Source organism: Gorilla gorilla, chromosome 9 (assembly GCF_029281585.2).
Source record: "Gorilla gorilla gorilla isolate KB3781 chromosome 9, NHGRI_mGorGor1-v2.1_pri, whole genome shotgun sequence".
Taxonomy (NCBI): domain Eukaryota; kingdom Metazoa; phylum Chordata; class Mammalia; order Primates; family Hominidae; genus Gorilla; species Gorilla gorilla.
The window spans coordinates 53,238,026-53,257,664 of record NC_073233.2 but is presented as its reverse complement, the minus strand read 5'-3'; the positions used below and the strand labels follow the sequence as shown (position 1 = coordinate 53,257,664).

General features: G+C 45.7%; 2 protein-coding genes across 3 annotated transcripts in view; one reads left to right on the top strand and one right to left on the bottom strand.

Annotated features, from left to right (window-relative positions):
• The window catches only part of LRP4 (LDL receptor related protein 4), a 60,008-nt gene extending 41,732 nt beyond the window's left edge, over positions 1 to 18,276 (top strand). For both annotated transcript variants that reach the window (XM_055354810.2, XM_031016190.3), the window contains 11 exons: positions 31 to 334; positions 1,545 to 1,763; positions 1,904 to 2,038; positions 3,505 to 3,613; positions 6,034 to 6,178; positions 6,453 to 6,566; positions 7,052 to 7,187; positions 9,960 to 10,027; positions 10,611 to 10,698; positions 12,406 to 12,547; positions 15,823 to 18,276. In XM_055354810.2, the coding sequence (XP_055210785.2) occupies positions 31 to 334; positions 1,545 to 1,763; positions 1,904 to 2,038; positions 3,505 to 3,613; positions 6,034 to 6,178; positions 6,453 to 6,566; positions 7,052 to 7,187; positions 9,960 to 10,027; positions 10,611 to 10,698; positions 12,406 to 12,547; positions 15,823 to 16,155 (1,793 nt within the window). In that variant the 3' untranslated portion in view covers positions 16,156 to 18,276. The remainder of the gene's footprint in view (positions 1 to 30; positions 335 to 1,544; positions 1,764 to 1,903; positions 2,039 to 3,504; positions 3,614 to 6,033; positions 6,179 to 6,452; positions 6,567 to 7,051; positions 7,188 to 9,959; positions 10,028 to 10,610; positions 10,699 to 12,405; positions 12,548 to 15,822) is intronic.
• LOC134756498 (uncharacterized) overlaps positions 1,356 to 19,639 on the bottom strand; it is a 46,070-nt gene continuing 27,786 nt past the window's right edge. The window contains exon 6 of the mRNA XM_063693701.1: positions 1,356 to 2,064. The gene's annotated coding sequence lies outside the window, so the exon portion shown is untranslated. The remainder of the gene's footprint in view (positions 2,065 to 19,639) is intronic.

The window sequence follows — 19,639 nt, the reverse complement described above, 5'->3', positions numbered from 1 at the left end:
GGTGTGAATACTTGTGCTTCTCATCACCAGGTTTTAACAAGTGCGGCTCAAGAAATGGTGGCTGTTCCCACCTCTGCTTGCCTCGGCCTTCTGGCTTCTCCTGTGCCTGCCCCACTGGCATCCAGCTGAAGGGAGATGGGAAGACCTGTGATCCCTCTCCTGAGACCTACCTGCTCTTCTCCAGCCGTGGCTCCATCCGGCGTATCTCACTGGACACCAGTGACCACACCGATGTGCATGTCCCTGTTCCTGAGCTCAACAATGTCATCTCCCTGGACTATGACAGCGTGGATGGAAAGGTCTATTACACAGATGTGTTCCTGGATGTTATCAGGTATGAGCAACACTGAAACCTCCAGAGGACACAGATTTGCTTCTGGTCACCCACGGGTGAGGTTGTGTTCTGACCACTAAATGGACGAGTGATTCGGCACTTTGGATAGTGAGTTTTAATCTTGACTTGTTCACTTTGTAGTGTTGTCACTTACAGCAGAGTTTCAAACTTTCGTTTGTTTAGAGATTATATGGAAGCCTAGTATGTAAAACAAACAACAACAACAAAAAAAACAGGTAAAGTCAGGGGACCTGGAGCCTTTCACATCTACCATTGTGCCCTAAGGGAGCTCCAAGAATCCCCTAGGACTTACTGATGAAGTAGGCCATATAACCAGTATCTGTATTGCAGTAAAGGAGCCCCAGCCAAATGCCAAGGCTTATGGTGGTTTACAAAGCTGTTGTTTTTTATTTTTTCGTTGTTTTATTTTTATTCTTTAAATTTGTGGCCCTAACACAGCTTAGGAATATGATGTCCTGCCACCAGTAAGAGTGGTTTACCATGGCAGATATTCTCACATGGAGGAACAGGGAACATTCCCCTTTGCTCTCCCCAAGGGATGTATTAGAATCTCAAACTGGGGACAGGTAGGCATATACAGTTTAGGGAAGTCCCCTAGGTGACAGTGACATGCTCCCCATTCTGAGGTAGAGTTCCCTCCTGCCCATAGGGCCTTTGCAAAAGTGCACAGTTAGGGTCTGGCGTGGTAGCTCGTGCCTATAATCCCAGCACTTTGGGAGGCCAAGGCGGGAAGATTGCTTGAGCCCAGGAGTTCAAGACCAGCCTAGGCAACATAATGAAACCTCATATCTACTTGTATTTAAAATTGTTTTTAACTTTTAAAAAATGCACAGGTAGCTTTTGACAAATCTGCGTTTCTTATCACCACCACCTAGCAATCCTTGTCTCTTCCCAAAGGTATGTGGGGAATGATAAACTTGTCTTCTAGCAAGACATCCCCTGGCAACCGCCACTATTTCCAGTTAGCAGGAAATACTGTGTCCTCCTAAGAACTGGTTCCTTCATTCTGCAATTATTTTATTGAGCATCTATCATGCTGGGTGCTGAGGAATGTACTCATAGATACCTGGTCTCTATCCCTGTGGAGCTTACAGTTCAGTGGGGTCCAGTTATGGGAACATGGGTTAAAGGAGTTCTACTCTATTCTGGGTCAGTCTGGTTGCTCATCCAACACTGGGCTCTCCCCAAGGCGAGCAGACCTGAACGGCAGCAACATGGAGACAGTGATCGGGCAAGGGCTGAAGACCACTGACGGGCTGGCAGTGGACTGGGTGGCCAGGAACCTGTACTGGACAGACACAGGTCGAAATACCATTGAGGCGTCCAGGCTGGATGGTTCCTGCCGCAAAGTGCTGATCAACAACAGCCTGGATGAGCCCCGGGCCATTGCTGTTTTCCCCAGGAAGGGGTAAGTTTATGGCCAGCAGAAGAGAGATCCAGGGAAGAAGGGCTGGGTGGAAAGATGGTGTTAGTGGGTCCTCTGTGTTCTCTCAACCTCTGGGTGCTGTCTTCCCATGCCTTGATGATGATGGCACTGTTGTGTCTCAGGTACCTCTTCTGGACAGACTGGGGCCACATTGCCAAGATCGAACGGGCAAACTTGGATGGTTCTGAGCGGAAGGTCCTCATCAACACAGACCTGGGTTGGCCCAATGGCCTTACCCTGGACTATGATACCCGCAGGTGGGAGTCTTGCATCAAACAGCCTCCTGGAAATCGGGCGGGCAGAAGAGAGAATGGTTGAGATTAACGTTGGAAAAATGAAAAGATAGAAAGCTTCTTGGTATGTGGGGAAGAGGAATCATTGAGAAGGATGAGGGAATATATTCTTAGAGCAGCGATTGCTAAATCCAGCCCTCAACCCTTATGTGGGTTTTGTTTGGCTGGTTTACATGTTCCTAATTTGAGTGCCTTTGGCAGAGCATGTCTTCTGGCTGGACCACAGGTCTCACACCCCTACTCATTTAAGGGCTGATTCTTATATTTGTTATAATATAACAAATCCTGATCCCTTCAGGCTCTGGAACTTTGTTGTTGTTGAGACAGCATCTTGCTCTGTTGCCCAGGCTGGAGTACAGTGGCACAGTCACAGCTCTCTGCAGCCTGAACCTCCCTGGCTCAAGCCATCTTCTTACCTCAGCCTCTCAAGTAGCAGGGACTATAGGCACATGCCACCATGCCCAGCTAATTTCTAAATTTTTTGTAGAGACAGCATCTCGCTATGTTGCCCAGGCTGGTCTCGAACTCCTGGACTCAAGCAATCCTACTGCCTTGGCTTCCCAAAGTGCTGGGATTTCAGGCGTGAGCCACGACGCCCGACCCAGGCTCCGGAATGTACAACTCCTTGTCTAGATAAGAAATGCTAAGGGCAGGGGGAAGGGGCTCTAAAGCAGTCTGTGCCCCCTTCTAATCCAAAAGAAGGGGAAGGGAATCCAAGACTTCTGGAAAGGTGGTAGAATGCCTTCTTCTTTTAACCTCAGCGAGGTCCATGTAGACTGGGCTCACTTCCTTTTTTGTTGTTGTTGTTGAGACAGAGTCTCACTCTTTTGCCCAGGCTGGAGTGCAGTCGCACGATCTTGGCTCACTGCAACCTCCGCCTCCTGGGTTTAAGCCATTCTCGTGCCGCAGCCTCCCAAGTAGCTAGGATTACAGGCACGTGTCACCACGCCTGGCTAATTTTTGTATTTTAGCAGAGTCGGGGTTTCACCATGTTGGCCAGGCTGATCTCGAACTCCTGACCTCAAGTGATCCCCTGCCTCGGCCTCCCAAAGTGCTAGGATTACAAGCGTGAGCCACCATGCCCGGCCGACTGAGCTCTCTTCTTAAAGACCATTTGTAAGAAATTGGGCTTTCATTATTGGGTAGGAGTCAAAGGGCAATCAAATTCCTGAAGATGAGGCTGGGTGGTGGTTCCTCTGAGGTCACTAGACTTTCTATGCCTCCCCAGAGCAGCCCTGACCTCCCCACTCATGAACCACCAGCTCCCCTCTTCAGCTTTGGGACTCACAATGACCCCTCATCAAGGGTGCTTCTTGAGTTCTCATAGCATCTGCCAGTCAGCTCAGGAGGGGACAAATAGGTTCTTAGGGGGAAGAGCTGGGCTCCCTGGCAAGTGTTTGGAGCAGCCACTTTTTTCATTTTCTTCGCAGGATCTACTGGGTGGATGCGCATCTGGACCGGATCGAGAGTGCTGACCTCAATGGGAAACTGCGGCAGGTCTTGGTCAGCCATGTGTCCCACCCCTTTGCCCTCACACAGGTACTGGCTCAGGAGAGAGGTAACTAAACCTCCTTGACTGGGATGTTTCTTTGGGGTTCTAAGTCAGCAGTCTCAGCTGTAGCTGCTACTGAACAGACGTGCTATTGAAGCTCATTTTAGGGATTTTTCCTGTGCCCTGAAGCCTTGGTAGGTTGGTAGGGCCACTGAGTGCCTTGCTACTCTTATCCTGCCATTCCCATGTTCTAGCATTCAAAGGAGTGGCTCTCAAAGAGTGGTATACAGAATCCGATATGGTGCTTGTTAAAATGCAGGTTCCTAGGCCCTGACTATAGAGATTATAGAGAAGCTGCTTCATGAGGGCTGGGCACAGTAAAATACATTTTGACAAGTTCCCCAGTTAATCCTAATGCTGCGGTCCCAGCATCTGGGCATAGGGAGCTCACTTAGTGGCAACAGGGGGGAGTGGCTAAAAGCCAGAGTTTTGAGGCATCTAGCCAGTTTGTAAGTATTTAATGAGTACCATCAATTTGCCAGGTACCTGGATTCAAGTTCTATCTGTATTATTAAATAACTGTGTAACTTTGAACTGGAGTGACTGAACCTCTCTCAGCTTCAGTTATCTATAAAATAAATCAGCCTAATAATAGTATCCTCCTGAAATAGACACAAAGCATTAACATAGTACCTGGCACACAATAAGCACCACATACATGTTATCGCTACCCATTTTAATTATTATTAGCTGTCACTTTTGAGTTCTAACACAAAAAATAATTTGGGCAAGGAAAAGAAGATCTACCAAGCCTGAGGCCAAAACAGGAATTCTCAATCATTTAAAAATCTTGGCCAGGTGTAGTGGCTTATGCCTGTAATCACAGCACTCTGGCTGAGGCCAGAGTATCACTTGAGCCCAAGAGTTTGAGACCAGACTGGGCAACATGGCGAGACCCTATCTCTATAAAATTTTTTGTTAAATTAGCCAGGTGTGCTGGTACACACCTGTAGTCTCAGCTACTCAGGAGGCTGAGGCAGGAGGATCGCTTGAGCCCAGGAGGTCGAGCTGCAGTGAGCTACATTTGTACCACTGTGCTCCAACTTGGGCAACAGAGCAAGATGCTATCTCAGAGAGGAGAGAGAGTCAGAGAAAGAGAGACAGAAAGGAAAGAAGAAAGGAAAGAAAAGAAAGAGAAATAAATTTGACCCTTTTTTGCCAAATATTATCAACTCTGTCTGTATTCTATATTATTTCCCACTAGCCAAAAAGCATTTTTTTTGTTTGTTTTGTTGTTGTTGTTGTTGTTGTTTTTAAGATGGAGTCTTGCTGTGTCGCCCAGGCTGGAGTGCGGTGGTGTGATCTCAGCTCACTCCAACCTCCGCTTCCTAGATTCAAGCAATTCTCCTGCCTCAGCCTCCCGCCTCAGCCTCCCGAAGTAGGTGGGATTACAGGCATGCGCCACCACACCTGGTGAATTTTTTTTTTTTTGAGATGGAGTCTCGCTCTGTCACCCAGGCTGGAGTGCAGTGGTGCGATCTTGGCTCACTACAACCCCCACCTCCTGGGTTCAAGTGATTCTCCTGCCTCAGCCTCCTGAGTAGCTGGGATTACAAGTGCATGCCACCATACCCAGCTAATTTTTGTATTTTTAGTAGAGACAGGGTTTCACCATGTTGGTCAGGCTGGTTTCAAACTCCTGACCTCATGATCGCCCACCTCGGCCTCCCAAAGTGCTGGGATTACAGGCATGAGCCACCGCACCTGGCCTAGCCAAAAAGATTTTATCTGGTTTTACTTAATGATAGTCTTTTTTTTTTCATATTCTAAATGTAAAACTACAGGGTAATACTGCATATAGTATTTTTCAGTCTACAGGTTTCCCCACAGTTTCTGATATATACCCTTGGATGGGGATGAGAACACCTTCATTGTCCCTCCCTCCCCTTGGTTGAGAATTTCACCATCATTGCTTTAGAAGAAAGCTGCCTACAGAAGTAAAGAGAGGATTTGGGGCAGTGCTCTGAGCAAAGGGCCCAGAGGAACAGGAACCTATAAGAACCTTCAAATTTCCTCCTATTTGCTAGAGAGGGAGTCATTCAATCAACTAAATGGGGATTGAGTGTTAGGTGCTAGAAATTCAGAGATGAATAGAACACATTCTTGTCCTTGAAGAACTAAACTGGTAGGATGGACAGACCAGTAAACAAATTGCTTGAGTGTAAAAATGCACTTGGGCAAGTGATTATAAGGTGCAGAACTGTATAGAGGAGAGAATGGTGAAGTCTATATGGATTTGGGGAGATTTCCTTGACAATGTCATGTCTGGTGATGCACAGAAATGAGGAAGAGATGAAGAGGGCATTTCAGCAGAGGCAGTGGCACATGGTGAGGCACAGAAGCTGTACAGGAAGGAGTCTGCTTGCTGAATAATATTTACTGTTTTTGGGCTTCCCCTGTTGAGTAGCAAGACAGGTGGATCTACTGGACAGACTGGCAGACCAAGTCAATCCAGCGTGTTGACAAATACTCAGGCCGGAACAAGGAGACAGTGCTGGCAAATGTGGAAGGACTCATGGATATCATCGTGGTTTCCCCTCAGCGGCAGACAGGTGGGCTCCCGGGTACTGAGCCTGCTTCCTTAACATCTGTGGGATTGGTCGGTCAACCCAAGGACTGTTAGGGACCAAAACAGTTAGGGCCACAAGAGAGCTTCTTGGTTCACATTTTAAACGCTTAGACCTTTTTACTCCCTCGCGGTTGTATCTCTCCTCCTCCCCTGTCCCTGGGAGTAGGGTAATCCTGGATTTCCTCTGTTTTTGAGAAGCCTTAAATTGGGAGAACTGATTCTGTCCCAGATAAGACATTCATCTACTTTGCCTCCAGGGACCAATGCCTGTGGTGTGAACAATGGTGGCTGCACCCACCTCTGCTTTGCCAGAGCCTTGGACTTCGTATGTGCCTGTCCTGACGAACCTGATAGCCGGCCCTGCTCCCTTGGTGAGTTGGACTGTATGGCTGGAGCCACTCGGCAGAGCCCCTGGAAGGGCTGAGAGTCAGCAGCCTCTGATACTGGTCTGATCTGTCCTTCTGGGTGGGATCCCCATAAAGAAGGTCTTATTAGTGGAGTGATTGGTAGCAGTCTGCTTGGGTTTTGGGAATTGCTCAAACCTGGGTTTGTCTGCCCCCTGGCATTTGCGAGAACAGAATTCAGGTCTCTTGATTCCCAGGTCCCTGCTGTGGGATAATCAGTGGCCTGTGCATCACTCTCTCTTCCTGACTGGTGAGCCAGCTGTCCCATCCAGAGCTATTATTATTGAATCCAACTCCTTTTTATTTATAGTATTAAGAAGGGCTACTAATGAAGGTGCCTGGGACTAGGGCAGCTAAAAGATTGTTTTGTCAAGTTCTCCAGCTGCTACTCTTGGGCCATATGTAGATGATTATGGTTCCAGTGGCCCACTCCAATCCTCTTTTTTGTCTAGTGCCTGGCCTGGTACCACCAGCTCCTAGGGCTACTGGCATGAGTGAAAAGAGCCCAGTGCTACCCAACACACCACCTACCACCTTGCATTCTTCAACCACCCGGACCCGCACGTCTCTGGAGGAGGTGGAAGGAAGGTAAATAGGTTCAATGCAGGATCATGGGCCCTTTGATTCAAATCACCATCCCACGACCAACTCATAGTCCCAGCTTGATAAGGCAGTTGGGAGGTAGATTATGTCAGGAGCTACCAGTCCCTGTTATTTGGGACAGAAGGTGATATTCAGACTTGTAGATTGTTACAGGTGATTCCCTTTTTAGCTCTGAGGGCAAGAAGCTTTAAGAACAACTTTAAGGCTGGGTGTGGTGGCTCACGCCTGTAATCCCAGCACTTTGGGAGGCTGAGGCGGGTGGATCACTTGAGGTCGGGAGTTGGAGACCAGCCTGATCAACATGGAGAAACCCCGTTTCCACTAAAAATACAAAATTAGCTGAGCGTGGTGGCACATGCCTGTAATCCCAGCTACTCTGGAGGCTGAGACACGAGAATCACTTGAACCCAGGAGGCGGAGGTTGCGGTGAGCCGAGATCGCGCCATTACACTTCAGCCTGGGCAACAAAGAGCGAAACTCCATCTCAAAAACAAAACAAAACAAAATAAAACAACAACAAAAAAGAACAACTTTAAACAGAAATCACTTAGGAGGACCCTCCCACATGGTATTCCTCCTTCTTCTCTGTGACATTTGCTCTCACATCATAGGTTTGGCATATTGGCTTGTCCAACAGTAGTCTCTGGGCTGTGGCTTTATGACTTGGAACAAAAGGTTTCCCCAGAGATATGATGGCCTTAGCTTATAATGTCATGTGCACCCCCCTCGCAACACACACACACACAAACACCATTATTAAATAAGCAAGCATAAACATGAACAGTTCTCAAATCAAGTATAAAGTATCTTATTTCATTAAATTAAAGGTGCTATTCATTATAAAATGCATCCAGATTTGAGAAATTAAACTGAAAAGATAACCAACAGCAAATGTGAAATGCTATTGATTGTTAAGTCACATGCCTGTTTAAGAGATGGTAGGCCATAGAAAAAACAAACATCTTAAAATTGATTAAATATCAATTCAGAGACATTCTTTTTTTTTTTTTTTTTTTTCTTGAGACAGTATCTCACTCTGTCACCCAGGCTGCAGTGCAGTAGCATGAACACAGCTCAAGCTCACTGCAGCCTCAACCTCCTGGTTTCATGTGATCCTCCTACTTCAGCCTCCCAGGTAGCTGGGACTATAAATGTGTGCCACTATGCCTGGCTAATTTTTTGTACTTTTTGTAGAGATGGGGCTTCACCATGTTGCCCAGGCTGGTTTTAAACTTCTGGGCTCAAGTGATCCACCCGCCTAGGCATCCCAAAGTGCTGGCATTACAGATGTGAGACACTGCACCTGGCAAAAAATTCTAATGACTGTGTTTTCCATTTATATTTTATAAAAAATAATCTGGGCCAGGCGCAGTGGCTCATACCTGTAATCCCAGCACTTTGGGAGGCCAAGGTGGGCAGATCACATGAGTCCAGGAATTCAAGACAAGCCTGGGCAACATAGTGAGATCCTGTCTCTACAAAAAAGCTTTTTTTTTTAATTAGCCAGGCATGGTGGCCCATGCCTGTAGTCCCAGCTACTTGGGAGGCTGAGGTTGGGAGGATTGCTTGAGCCCAGGTTTAGGCTGCAGTGAGCTGTGATTGTGCCACTGCACACCAGCCTGGGTGACAGACTGAGACCCTGTCTCAAAAAAAACAAAAAACAAAAAATAAATAAATAAATAATCTGGAAATACAGATGTGAATAAAGAAGAAGGGAATATCCTATACCTATATATAATTTACTCTTAATGTTTTGATGTCTATCTTTTCTAGACATTTTTCTAATTAGAACAGTTTTTTTTTTTCCACTGCAACATACTGGTCTCTTTATTTTTAATATCATCAGTGGCTTACAAGGTAGTTAACACTTGATTTCAATTCTGAAAGCAGAAACATAATAATGATCCCAAATAAAAACTTTAGACTCAATGTCCCTAAAGTTACAAGATTTGCACATGATCAAATTCATATGCCGTGTGCCCCCATTCTCTGTTTTTACTACAGTTTGTAAAGAAAAGGAAACACCCAGGTATAAACATGTGCCTTTCTCACTAACTTTTAAGTACTATCAATCATTATTACTCTCTGATTTTCTTTAGGTTTATTTGGAAAACTTTTGACCCCGCTCGGACCTTTTCTTATTGTCAGAGTTCTATTTGAAAATTCAGTGCATCTTGGTTCCAAATGCTCTTGCAAGTAGCTTTCCTCTGGCTGTTTAGGAGATGCCTTTGATTGCCTGCTCATAATGTACCACAAAGAAGTCACCTTCTGAGCATTTCAAGTTAGTTATCTGAGCACTCCCTCTGGATGTCTTGCATATTCCCTTGTGAAAGAATGAAGAGAAGAAAAACATTTTTTGACCTTGGGATATTTAGCTCTTGTGATAATTTTTATCCAATCAGATTGGCTTGGCTAGCAGCTGCTTCTGACTCATCCTGGTAGTTTAAGAAAGCCTAATATTGATGTCCTTAGTATTCTTTCTGCAGACTTCCAACTCACTCCCAAACCTGCTTCTCATTTTTAAAGGTACATATTTTATAACACACTTAAACATGGTATAACGGCTTGAAAACGGTGCCTTGCACGGATTTCTCTCCATTTCCTGCTGTTGCCCTCTCCATGCTTCTGATGTCTTCCATCTCGTACATTCTCATACCTGAAAGCCCCCACTTACAGGCCTTTCCCCCTTTCCTAGAGGAAGGCATGACCTTCATTGAGTATGAGTAGGCTTCACATCCAGTTTTCTGTGCCCCACAGATGCTCTGAAAGGGATGCCAGGCTGGGCCTCTGTGCACGTTCCAATGAGGCTGTTCCTGCTGCTCCAGGTAAGCCCTGAGTACCCCACTGTTCTGGAAAAGAAGATGTAATGAATCTAAGTCTCCACTGATATCTTTCATAACCTTCGCTGGGACTCTGGGGTTGATGAACTCTTTTTAAACTAAATCCATAGAAATAATAATCATAATAGCTCTCACCACTTACAGTGACAGCTTATGGTATGCTTTCTGTATGCCAGGCATGTGATAAGCCATATATATGCCACATATATGTGTGTGCACATGCATATATACATACTCTCATGTTATTTCCTCCAGTCCTATGAGCAATTTATTATTTACATTTAACTAAAGAGAAAATGTAGGCTTACAAGTTAAGCATCTTGCCTTATGTCAGATAGCTAGGAAGTGGTCGAAATGGGATCAGAGATGCTGGCAGAGTGACAGATTTCTTCTCAGCCTCCTCCCTGCACCTCCCATTTACCTATCTGAAAAGGAGGCCCTTAGCCATCCTCAGATGGTATGGGGTCCAACACCTACAAAAGGAGCCTTTCAGCTTTCCATTCCTCACACCAGCACCAGTTAGAAAGTTGTCAGTGGCCCCTGCCTAGTGTTTCTCTATTCTTCCTAGGGGAAGGACTTCATATCAGCTACGCCATTGGTGGACTCCTCAGTATTCTGCTGATTTTGGTGGTGATTGCAGCTTTGATGCTGTACAGGTAACTTCAGTCTTACTGCAGGGGCCACATGCTCATTGGTCTTCATGAGCATGTCTGGGATCTCCCGAAGCTCTGCAGTTCACTGAATCAAGCTCTGACCAGCCTTATTGCAAGGTTGAGTGCCTGGTCAGGGCAGCAGAAGGAAAGGGTGGAAACCTAAATACTTACTCTTCTCCAGTCATAGCCTAAGCATTTTCCTTATTGAATGACTGTAACAACCCTTCGGATTTTCTTTATAGACTAGGATGCTGAGTGCACAGAGGATATTACCCAAGGTCACAAAGTAAGAGGCAAAGCTAAGACTGACTCTTAACATCTTTGCTTTTTCCAGTACTCCCTGCTTCAAACCACTGAAATTGGAAATGATTTTCCCCTTATACAAACACAGCCTTTTACTACAATATTGGTTTGTACATCTTTGCTCAGTAGCAATCATTCTGGAAAGGTAGAATGTGTCATTTATAATCTTTTTATGTCCCTCTTTCTTTATATTTTCCCCCAAATGCTTTAAACATAGCTTACAGTTTGCTGCTGTTGTTCTTCATCATCATCATCGTAACAGTTACCATTAATGGATATATATCAATGTCATGACAACCTCGTAACACAGGTATTATTATTCCTCACTTTACGGAGATGAGGATCTGAGGCTCAGAAAGTTTATTTTTTTTAATTTTTGTCTTATTTTTTTGAGATAGAGTCTCACTCTGTTGCCCAGGCTGGAGTGCAGTGGTGCAATCTTGGCTCTCTGCCACCTCTGCCTCCTGGATTCAAGCAATTCTTGTGCCTCAGCCTCCCAAGTAGCTAGAACTACAAGCATGCACCACCATGCCCAGCTAATTTTTTTTTTTTTTTTTTTTTTTTTTTTTTGTATTTTTAGTAGAGAGAGGGTTTCTTCCATGTTGGTCAGGCTGGTCTCGAACTCCTGGCCTTGTGTGATCTGCCCACCTCAGCCTCTCTAAGTGCCGAGATTACAGGTGTGAGCCACCGCACCCAGCCAGAGAGTTTAGATTATATCTATCAAGGTCCCAGCTAATAAATCACAGAGGTGGAATTGAAACAGATCTGTCTGACTCTAAAGCTCAGTGCATCAGTTCTCCGTTGCTGCATAACAAATTACCCGAAAACTTAGTGACTTAAAATGACAACCATTATCTCACAGTTTCTATGGGTCAGAAATCTGGATGCAGCTTAGCTAGGTGCGTCTGCCTCAAGGTGTCTCACAGACTGCAATCCAGATATCAGCTGGGGTTACAGTCTCATCTCAAGGTTTGACTGGGGAAGGATCCCCTTCCACACTCACTCACATAGTTGTTGGTAGGATTCAGCTCCTCATAGGCTGTTGGCTGGAGGCCTTCCTCATTAGTTTTTTGCCTTGTGGGCCTCTCCATAGGACAACTTACAACATGGCAGGTTGCTTCTCCCAGAGCAAGAGCAAGAGAGAATGAGGGAGGGCAACTCAAGACCAGAACCAGTTTCTTGGTAACCTAATCTAGTAGCCATCACATTTGCATAATCTTTTCATTAGAAGTAAGTCACCAGACCAGTCCACACTCAAGGGGAGGGGATTCTTAAGGGCATGAGTACCAGGAAGTGAGAATCACTGGGATCATCTTAGAGGCTGCCTACCAGACTCAGTTTACAGCTTTCCCAGGTATCATCCCCTTAAAGATCTCGACTAATTTCTCATCACCTTGCCTCCTAAAGACACAAAAAATCCAAGTTCACTGATCCTGGAATGGGGAACCTCACCTACAGCAACCCCTCCTACCGAACATCCACACAGGAAGTGAAGATTGAAGCAATCCCCAAACCAGCCATGTACAACCAGCTGTGCTATAAGAAAGAGGTAAAAATTGAAATTTATATTCAAGGGTCTTTTTGGCGAGGTGTGGGGAGGGATTATACTCCAAATGCCCAAATAAGTCAGTAAGGGCTGCCGAGTAATCCCATCTACCATTTTGGAAGTTATAGTGAACAGAAGAACTGAATGTAATTTGGGTTTCTGGGAAGTTCTAGAATCTCTGAGGGATTAGTTTGAGGAATCTTAGTGAGAGCCAGGTTAGAAGGCAGATCTCAGAAGATTTAGGTCTGAAAGCAGTTGCCCTGCATTAGATATTTTTCCAAGCTCATAGGTTCTTTCCCTCCAGGAACTGTCATTCCCCTGCAAAAGGCTATGTGCTTCTGAAACAAGGGAGCTCTCCCAGACAACACCCAAAAAACCCAAGAGCTCCTGGACTCGCCCATTACTAACCTCCAGTCCAAGCTAGTAGCACCTATGGTTGGGAATGGCTTGTTTTTCACTATTCTTCCTCTTATCACAAAAATTTCTCTAGAATTCTGAAGGTTTACCTGCTTTTGCCTTTTTTTTTTTTTTTTTTTTTTGAGACAGAGTTTCGCTCTTCTTGCCCAGGCTGGAGTGCAATGGCACAATCTCAGCTCACTGCAACCTCCACCTCCCGGGTTCAAGTGATTCTCCTGCCTCAGCCTCCCGGGTAACTGGGATTACAGGCATGCGCCACCATGCCCGGCTAATTTTGTATTTTTAGTAGAGACAGGGTTTCTCCATGTTGACCAGGCTGGTCTTGAACTCCTGACCTCAGGTGATCCGCCTGCCTCGGCCTCCCAAAGTGCTGGGATTACAGGCGTGAGCCACTGCGTCCAGCCTGCTTTTTTTTTTTTTTTTTTTAACTTCTTTGTCACTTCAATGGAAAATTATTTGCTCAATGTGAAGGCATGAAAAATAGTGCCATTTCAATGAGCTGGGTGTGGTGGCTTGTGCCTGTAGTCCCAGCTACACAGGAGGCTGAGGTAGGAGGATCACTTGAGCTCGGGAGTTGGAGGCTGCAGTGAGCTGTGATCATGCCACTACCCTCCAGCCTGGGTGACAATGAGACCTTGTCTCAAAAAAAAAAAAAAAAGTCCCATTTCCACAAGGGAACTAACTATACCTGGTATTTCAGATTTTCCTAATCCAATATAAGCCTTGTTTTTTTCCTAAAATCCTGTAACTCTTCATCAGAAGTTATTCCTTATGAAAATCCTAATCAGTCTACTTCTTTGGCCTATCTAGCACAGTCAGAACCTGCTCTCACACCTGCAGGGCTCTCATGTGTAATGAACACATTTCACATAATAATCATGTGCTTTCTGGATCCATGAATTCCCGTATTTAAATAGCTTCCACTACTTCTGGTTCAAGTTGGTGTTTGAAAAAAAAAAAATTTAAATTTTTTTAAAAGCTTCTACTGCAGTCAAAACAGAATGTGCAGGGATGGCTTGTAGTTCTAGGAATGGTAGACCCCTCCCCAATATCTTTGAGGGAAAGACTCTTGAAGATTCTTGGGTTCCTGGAGTATCCGATGCTCCAGAAAAGAACCACAATGAAGGTCACAGGATAGCAATGAAAATAGTGTGACCTCTTTCTTCTGTTGTGTGTTTCTTCCTCAGCAGCTCTTTCACCCCTCTGATAGTCTTTCACCTTTTCTCTTCTGATTTCCTCTTGATTTCAGGTACCTGTTGCTGTGTGTTTGTAGAGGGAGTTGTGTTTCCCAAATTGCAAGTGCCATATCCCCCACCTCTCCCTAACTTACCCAGCGTGTCTCTTAATTAAGACATTGAGTGGTCTGCATCTTATACTAATTTCATCTTGGAGGGTGTGCTGGGTGAACAGACATCTGTGTGTTTGCTTGTGTGCTATGTCCCACTCTGCATGGCTGAGGGGACTGTTACTCTCAGAGGGCAGGGACCATGTTTTATATTGTATAATCATCAAAGCACCTAGCACAGTCTTCTGCTTAACATAGGGGCTCAGTAAATATCTGTGGAATTGAATTGTTACAAAAATACAGCCACAGCCACAGTTGCAGAACTCTTGGCAGGAATACTATCCCAGGGACAAAACCCAAGATGATCCATTTTCTTCTAGCAGTGGTGGTATGTCGGTTGGTATACCCCAGCAGCCAGGAGTGAGGCTGCTCTTTGAAGAAGCCATAAAGGGAGAGGCCCGAGCAGAACTCCAGGCTGTGCCTGGAAGAGTCCCAGGTTTTGCTTGGGAATGGTCCCAGGACTCATGGCAGCAGAGCGAGAGTAACCTCCCAAAAAAGGTTATAAGTTGCAGGACCCCACTATGTTGACGTTTAGGACCCAGATAAGAGGATTTCCTTTTTTTTAGTTTTTTTTCTTTCTTTCTTTCTTCTTTTTTTTTTTTAATGGAATCTTGCTCTGTCACCCAGGCTGGAGTGCAGTGGCATGATCTTGGCTCACTGTAACCTCAGCCTCCGGAGTTCAAGGGATTCTCCTGCCTCAGCCTCCCAAATAGCTGGGATTACAGGCACCCGCCACCAAACCCAGCTGATTTTTGTATTTTTAGTAGAGATGGGGTTTCACCATGTTGGCCAGGCTAGTCTCGAACTCCTGAACTCAAGTGATCTGCCCGCCTGGGCCTCCCAAAGTGCTGGGATTACAGGCGTAAGCCACCACGCCCGGCCAGATAAGAGGATTTTCTAGAGTCCCCTGTCTTACCTCCCAAGTTTTCTCCTTAACAAAATTAGAAAAAAGAGATACAAACTAGCACCTGCAGTAGCTTAAAATCCTGAATAAATGTACATTTATTTGCTCTTGCCAATTGCTTTTGATGATTTATATCAGCATGATGTCCCATTAATAAACCACAGTAACAATGTAACATAGCTAACATGTTATAGTGCATCTTGTGTCAAGCTCCCTGATAACTGCATTCCATGTATCATCTCATTTAAGGTGACAGCAGTTGGTTGTGAGGTATGGATACTGTTACTCTCCTCACACTGCAGAGTCTTAAGAGACTGAGTTTTAGAAATGTGAAATAATTTGCCTAAGGTGACAAAGCCAGTGAGTGGCTGCTGCAGGACCGGAAGCCATGGTTTTCCTTCCTCCTGTATGGTAATGGTAATAATCATCACAGCTGCCTCTCCCCTTTTAGGCTAGGCCTCATACACTTGCCTTAATCACATTTCCCCATTTGTTTGTGGGATTTCTGTGCGCTTCACTCCTACTCTTACCCCATCCACTTCCTTTTTCAGTTTACCATGGGATCCTTTGTAGGCCAACTGACTGACCATATCTGCCCACTCTCCACCCTAGGGAGGGCCTGACCATAACTACACCAAGGAGAAGATCAAGATCGTAGAGGGAATCTGCCTCCTGTCTGGGGATGATGCTGAGTGGGATGACCTCAAGCAACTGCGAAGCTCACGGGGGGGCCTCCTCCGGGATCATGTATGCATGAAGACAGACACGGTGTCCATCCAGGCCAGCTCTGGCTCCCTGGATGACACAGAGACGGAGCAGCTGTTACAGGAAGAGCAGTCTGAGTGTAGCAGCGTCCATACTGCAGCCACTCCAGAAAGACGAGGCTCTCTGCCAGACACGGGCTGGAAACATGAACGCAAGCTCTCCTCAGAGAGCCAGGTCTAAATGCCCACATTCTCTTCCCTGCCTGCCTGTTCCTTCTCCTTTATGGACATCTAGTCCTTGTGCTCGCTTACACCGCAGGCCCCGCTTCTGTGTGCTTGTCCTCCTCCTCCTCCCACCCCATAACTGTTCCTAAGCCCTCACCGGAGCTGTTTACCACGTGAGTCCATAACTACCTGTGCACAAGAAATGATGGCACATCACGAGAATTTAGACCTGGATTTTACCATGAACCTCACATCTTGTACTCCGTCCTGGGCCCCCTGAAACTGCTTATTCGTGATTCCTCACCAGCGTAGAGCTCCACCTCCCCTTCCCCCGGTACCCTCAGTGCCTGCTTCTCAGTGCTGATGCAGCTGATGACCCAGGACTGCGCTCTGCCCCATCACAGCCAGCATGACTGCTTCTCTGAGAGAACTTGCCCATCAGGGGCTGGGACAAGGGGGTGTGGGTAAAGACAGGGATGAAGGATAGAGGCTGAGAGAAGAAGGAAGAGTCAGCCCAGCAGGTATGGGCATCTGGGAAACCTCCAGCCTCAAGTGTGTTGGTAACATGAAAAAGCTTTGGGGGGTAGTTGGATCTGGGTGTCTGGTCCATTGCTGGCAGTGGACATTATTCTTGCCCTAAGAGTCACTGCCTTTTCAGCAGCAGATACTGGTGAGATGGGGGTGGCTCAGGCTGTTCTTCCTCCTGCTAGAATGTCTGGAGCTGTTTCTACATTCAGATAACTGGGTCCCCTATCATGAGGCTACTGGCTAATAGGAATTCCCTCCTGGTGCCACCACTGGCCAGTACCTTTCCTAAGTCTTTGCTCAAATTAACCAGGTTGTGAGCCAGTGGCTTGAGTGAATGTTAGGCCTTGGGGGCTGAGTCTCTGAAAAGTCTAAGAAGCTCTGCCTAGACCAAACATGGTATACCTCCTGACCCCTCTCTCCCTCATGCCCTGGGATTCTGGGGAAGAGACCTAGAAACAAGCTGTCAAAGAAAAACCAGAAGTTGTCATAAATGGTCAGAAAGAACGATCAGGTTGGAGACTTGGGAAACCCAGGGCCTAAAGAGAAGTATCCATGAGGGTCAAACTTCCTGTCGAACTTCCTGTGTTCTTTCTTAAGTGCTCAGGGATCTAAGTTAGTGGACAGCAAGCCTGTGGCTATGGGGTGGTGATGTTCCTCTTCCAGCTGTCCCCTCAGCTAAGGGGCTTAGTTTCCGTGTGGGATGCCATCACTTGGTTCATGCTCATTCACACAGAGGGCACGTGTCTCAGCCTGGTATCAGGGAAATTGAGACTTATTTTTGCCCTAAAACGTCTCCCTAGCTGTTCTTCGTGGGGTTTTTTTGTTTGTTTTTTTGCCTAATTTGCTTTTTCTGACCAAGCCTTGTGGCACCAGCAATCTCCAAAGTCCTGTGGTGGGAGGGCTGAATAAATAAAAATACAAAGAGGTTGGCAAGGAGTAGGAAGGTAGAGAGCACCACTGATGAGGCCCTCCTAGCCCATGGCAGACCCAGACCTCTTCTCCCCCAGGAATTAGAAGTGGCAGGAGAGAACAACAGGGGCTGGGAATGGAGGGGAGAATTTCTAGGGGAAGTTTCCTGAGTTGAAACTTCTCCTGTGGTTACTGGTATTGAGAAATCAGCTACCAAACATGGGTGAAAAAGGACAAGATCAATTCTTTTCTAGTCAGTTCTAAGACTGCTAGAGAGAGATACCAGGCCCTTAGCCTTGCTCTCAGTAGCGTCAGCCCCAGTTCTGAGCCTCCCCACATTACACTTAACAAGCAGTAAAGGAGTGAGCACTTTGGGTCCTTAGACTCATGTCTGGGGAGGAAGAGCAAGTAGAAAAGTGGCATTTTCTTGATTGGAAAGGGGGAAGGATCTTATTGCACTTGGGCTGTTCAGAATGTAGAAAGGACATATTTGAGGAAGTATCTATTTGAGCACTGATTTACTCTGTAAAAAGCAAAATCTCTCTGTCCTAAACTAATGGAAGCGATTCTCCCATGCTCATGTGTAATGGTTTTAACGTTACTCACTGGAGAGATTGGACTTTCTGGAGTTATTTAACCACTATGTTCAGTATTTTAGGACTTTATGATAATTTAATATAAATTTAGCTTTTCTTAATCACCTTGCCTGGCTTGGAGTCATGACTAATCCTGCACCTGCTCTGTCTGGCAGACCCATGCTGTGGAAAACCTGCTTACAGACATCACTTTTAAGTCCTTTGTGGATGTGGGGACAGTGAAGAGCAATAAAGAGTGTGAGGTTCCTGCTGGAGTTTTCAGCTCATCTGGAGAAGACAGGTCGAGGCCAGAGTTCCTTGACTGATGAAACCTTTATTTCCTCTGGAAGAGGAATGGTAGATGGGTTTCCTCTTGAGTGCTGACTCTGACTGGTTGGTAGTGGCTGCCTGAGGGCCTATTCGCACCCAATGGGAAGAATGTCATATGGCTAGTGACATCTCTTCTGTGCACTGGAAGGAAATGTCATGGCATGTATACCATGTATCTTCTATTTCTGTTCTAGGTCTTTGTTACAGAACTTTACTTTGCCTTGCAGTGATGGTCACTGGCAAGACTATCTCATGTAGTAAGAAAAGTACTGGAGCTGGGGACATGGAGGGCTGATTCCAGTCCCAGATCTGCCACTAGCTCTGTTTGATCTTAGTCAACTTTCATAGTTAGTCTGAGAGTGGATCAAATTATCACTAGGATTTCATTTATTTTTAAAAGCTGTCTTTTCATAGCTCATCCACTACTTCTCAAGGCTAGAACAAGGAGCTAGGGATCCCTTCTCAGGTTCTCTGGACGTGATATCCCTCAGTGAAAACTGGGAATCATGTTAATCTCAACGCCCGATGTAGAATTTCATGTCAAGTCTCAATAGTTGATTTTCTAAACCACACACCATCTATAGGATAATATCCCCATTCATTCATTCATTCATTCATCTGCTATGGGCTAGGCACTGCCCATGCCTAAACAAAGACATAATCTTACAGAGCTTAGAGTCTAGCAACACCATTACCACCACCATCCCAAAAAAAGACAAAAAATGAAAGTAAGAAAGACTGAAGCTTCTTGTATTTAAGTGACCAGAGATCTGAGTATAAGCTACAGTGTATAATTTTTCTAACTGTAGTAAGGAGTAGGTGTGCCAGAACAAAAACAAGTAGAATAGCCCAGGGATAACCATCCCTCCAACCCCCACTGTTCTCTTTGGGAGGGAAAAAAAAAGCAGAAAAGGAGGACATCTTGGGATAAAACAAAGGTTGGGAATTCCTTGTCTAGTTCTCTGGATATAAAATCTGAAACTAGGGTCAGGCACAGTGGCTACACCAAAGTAATCTCACCACTTTGGGAGGCCAAGACAGAAGTAAGGAGTATTGCTTGAGGCCTGGAGTTCACGATCAGCCTGGGCAACATGACAAGACCCTATCTCTACAAAAAAATTTAAAAATATTAGTCAGGTGTGGTAGCTCATGCGTGTA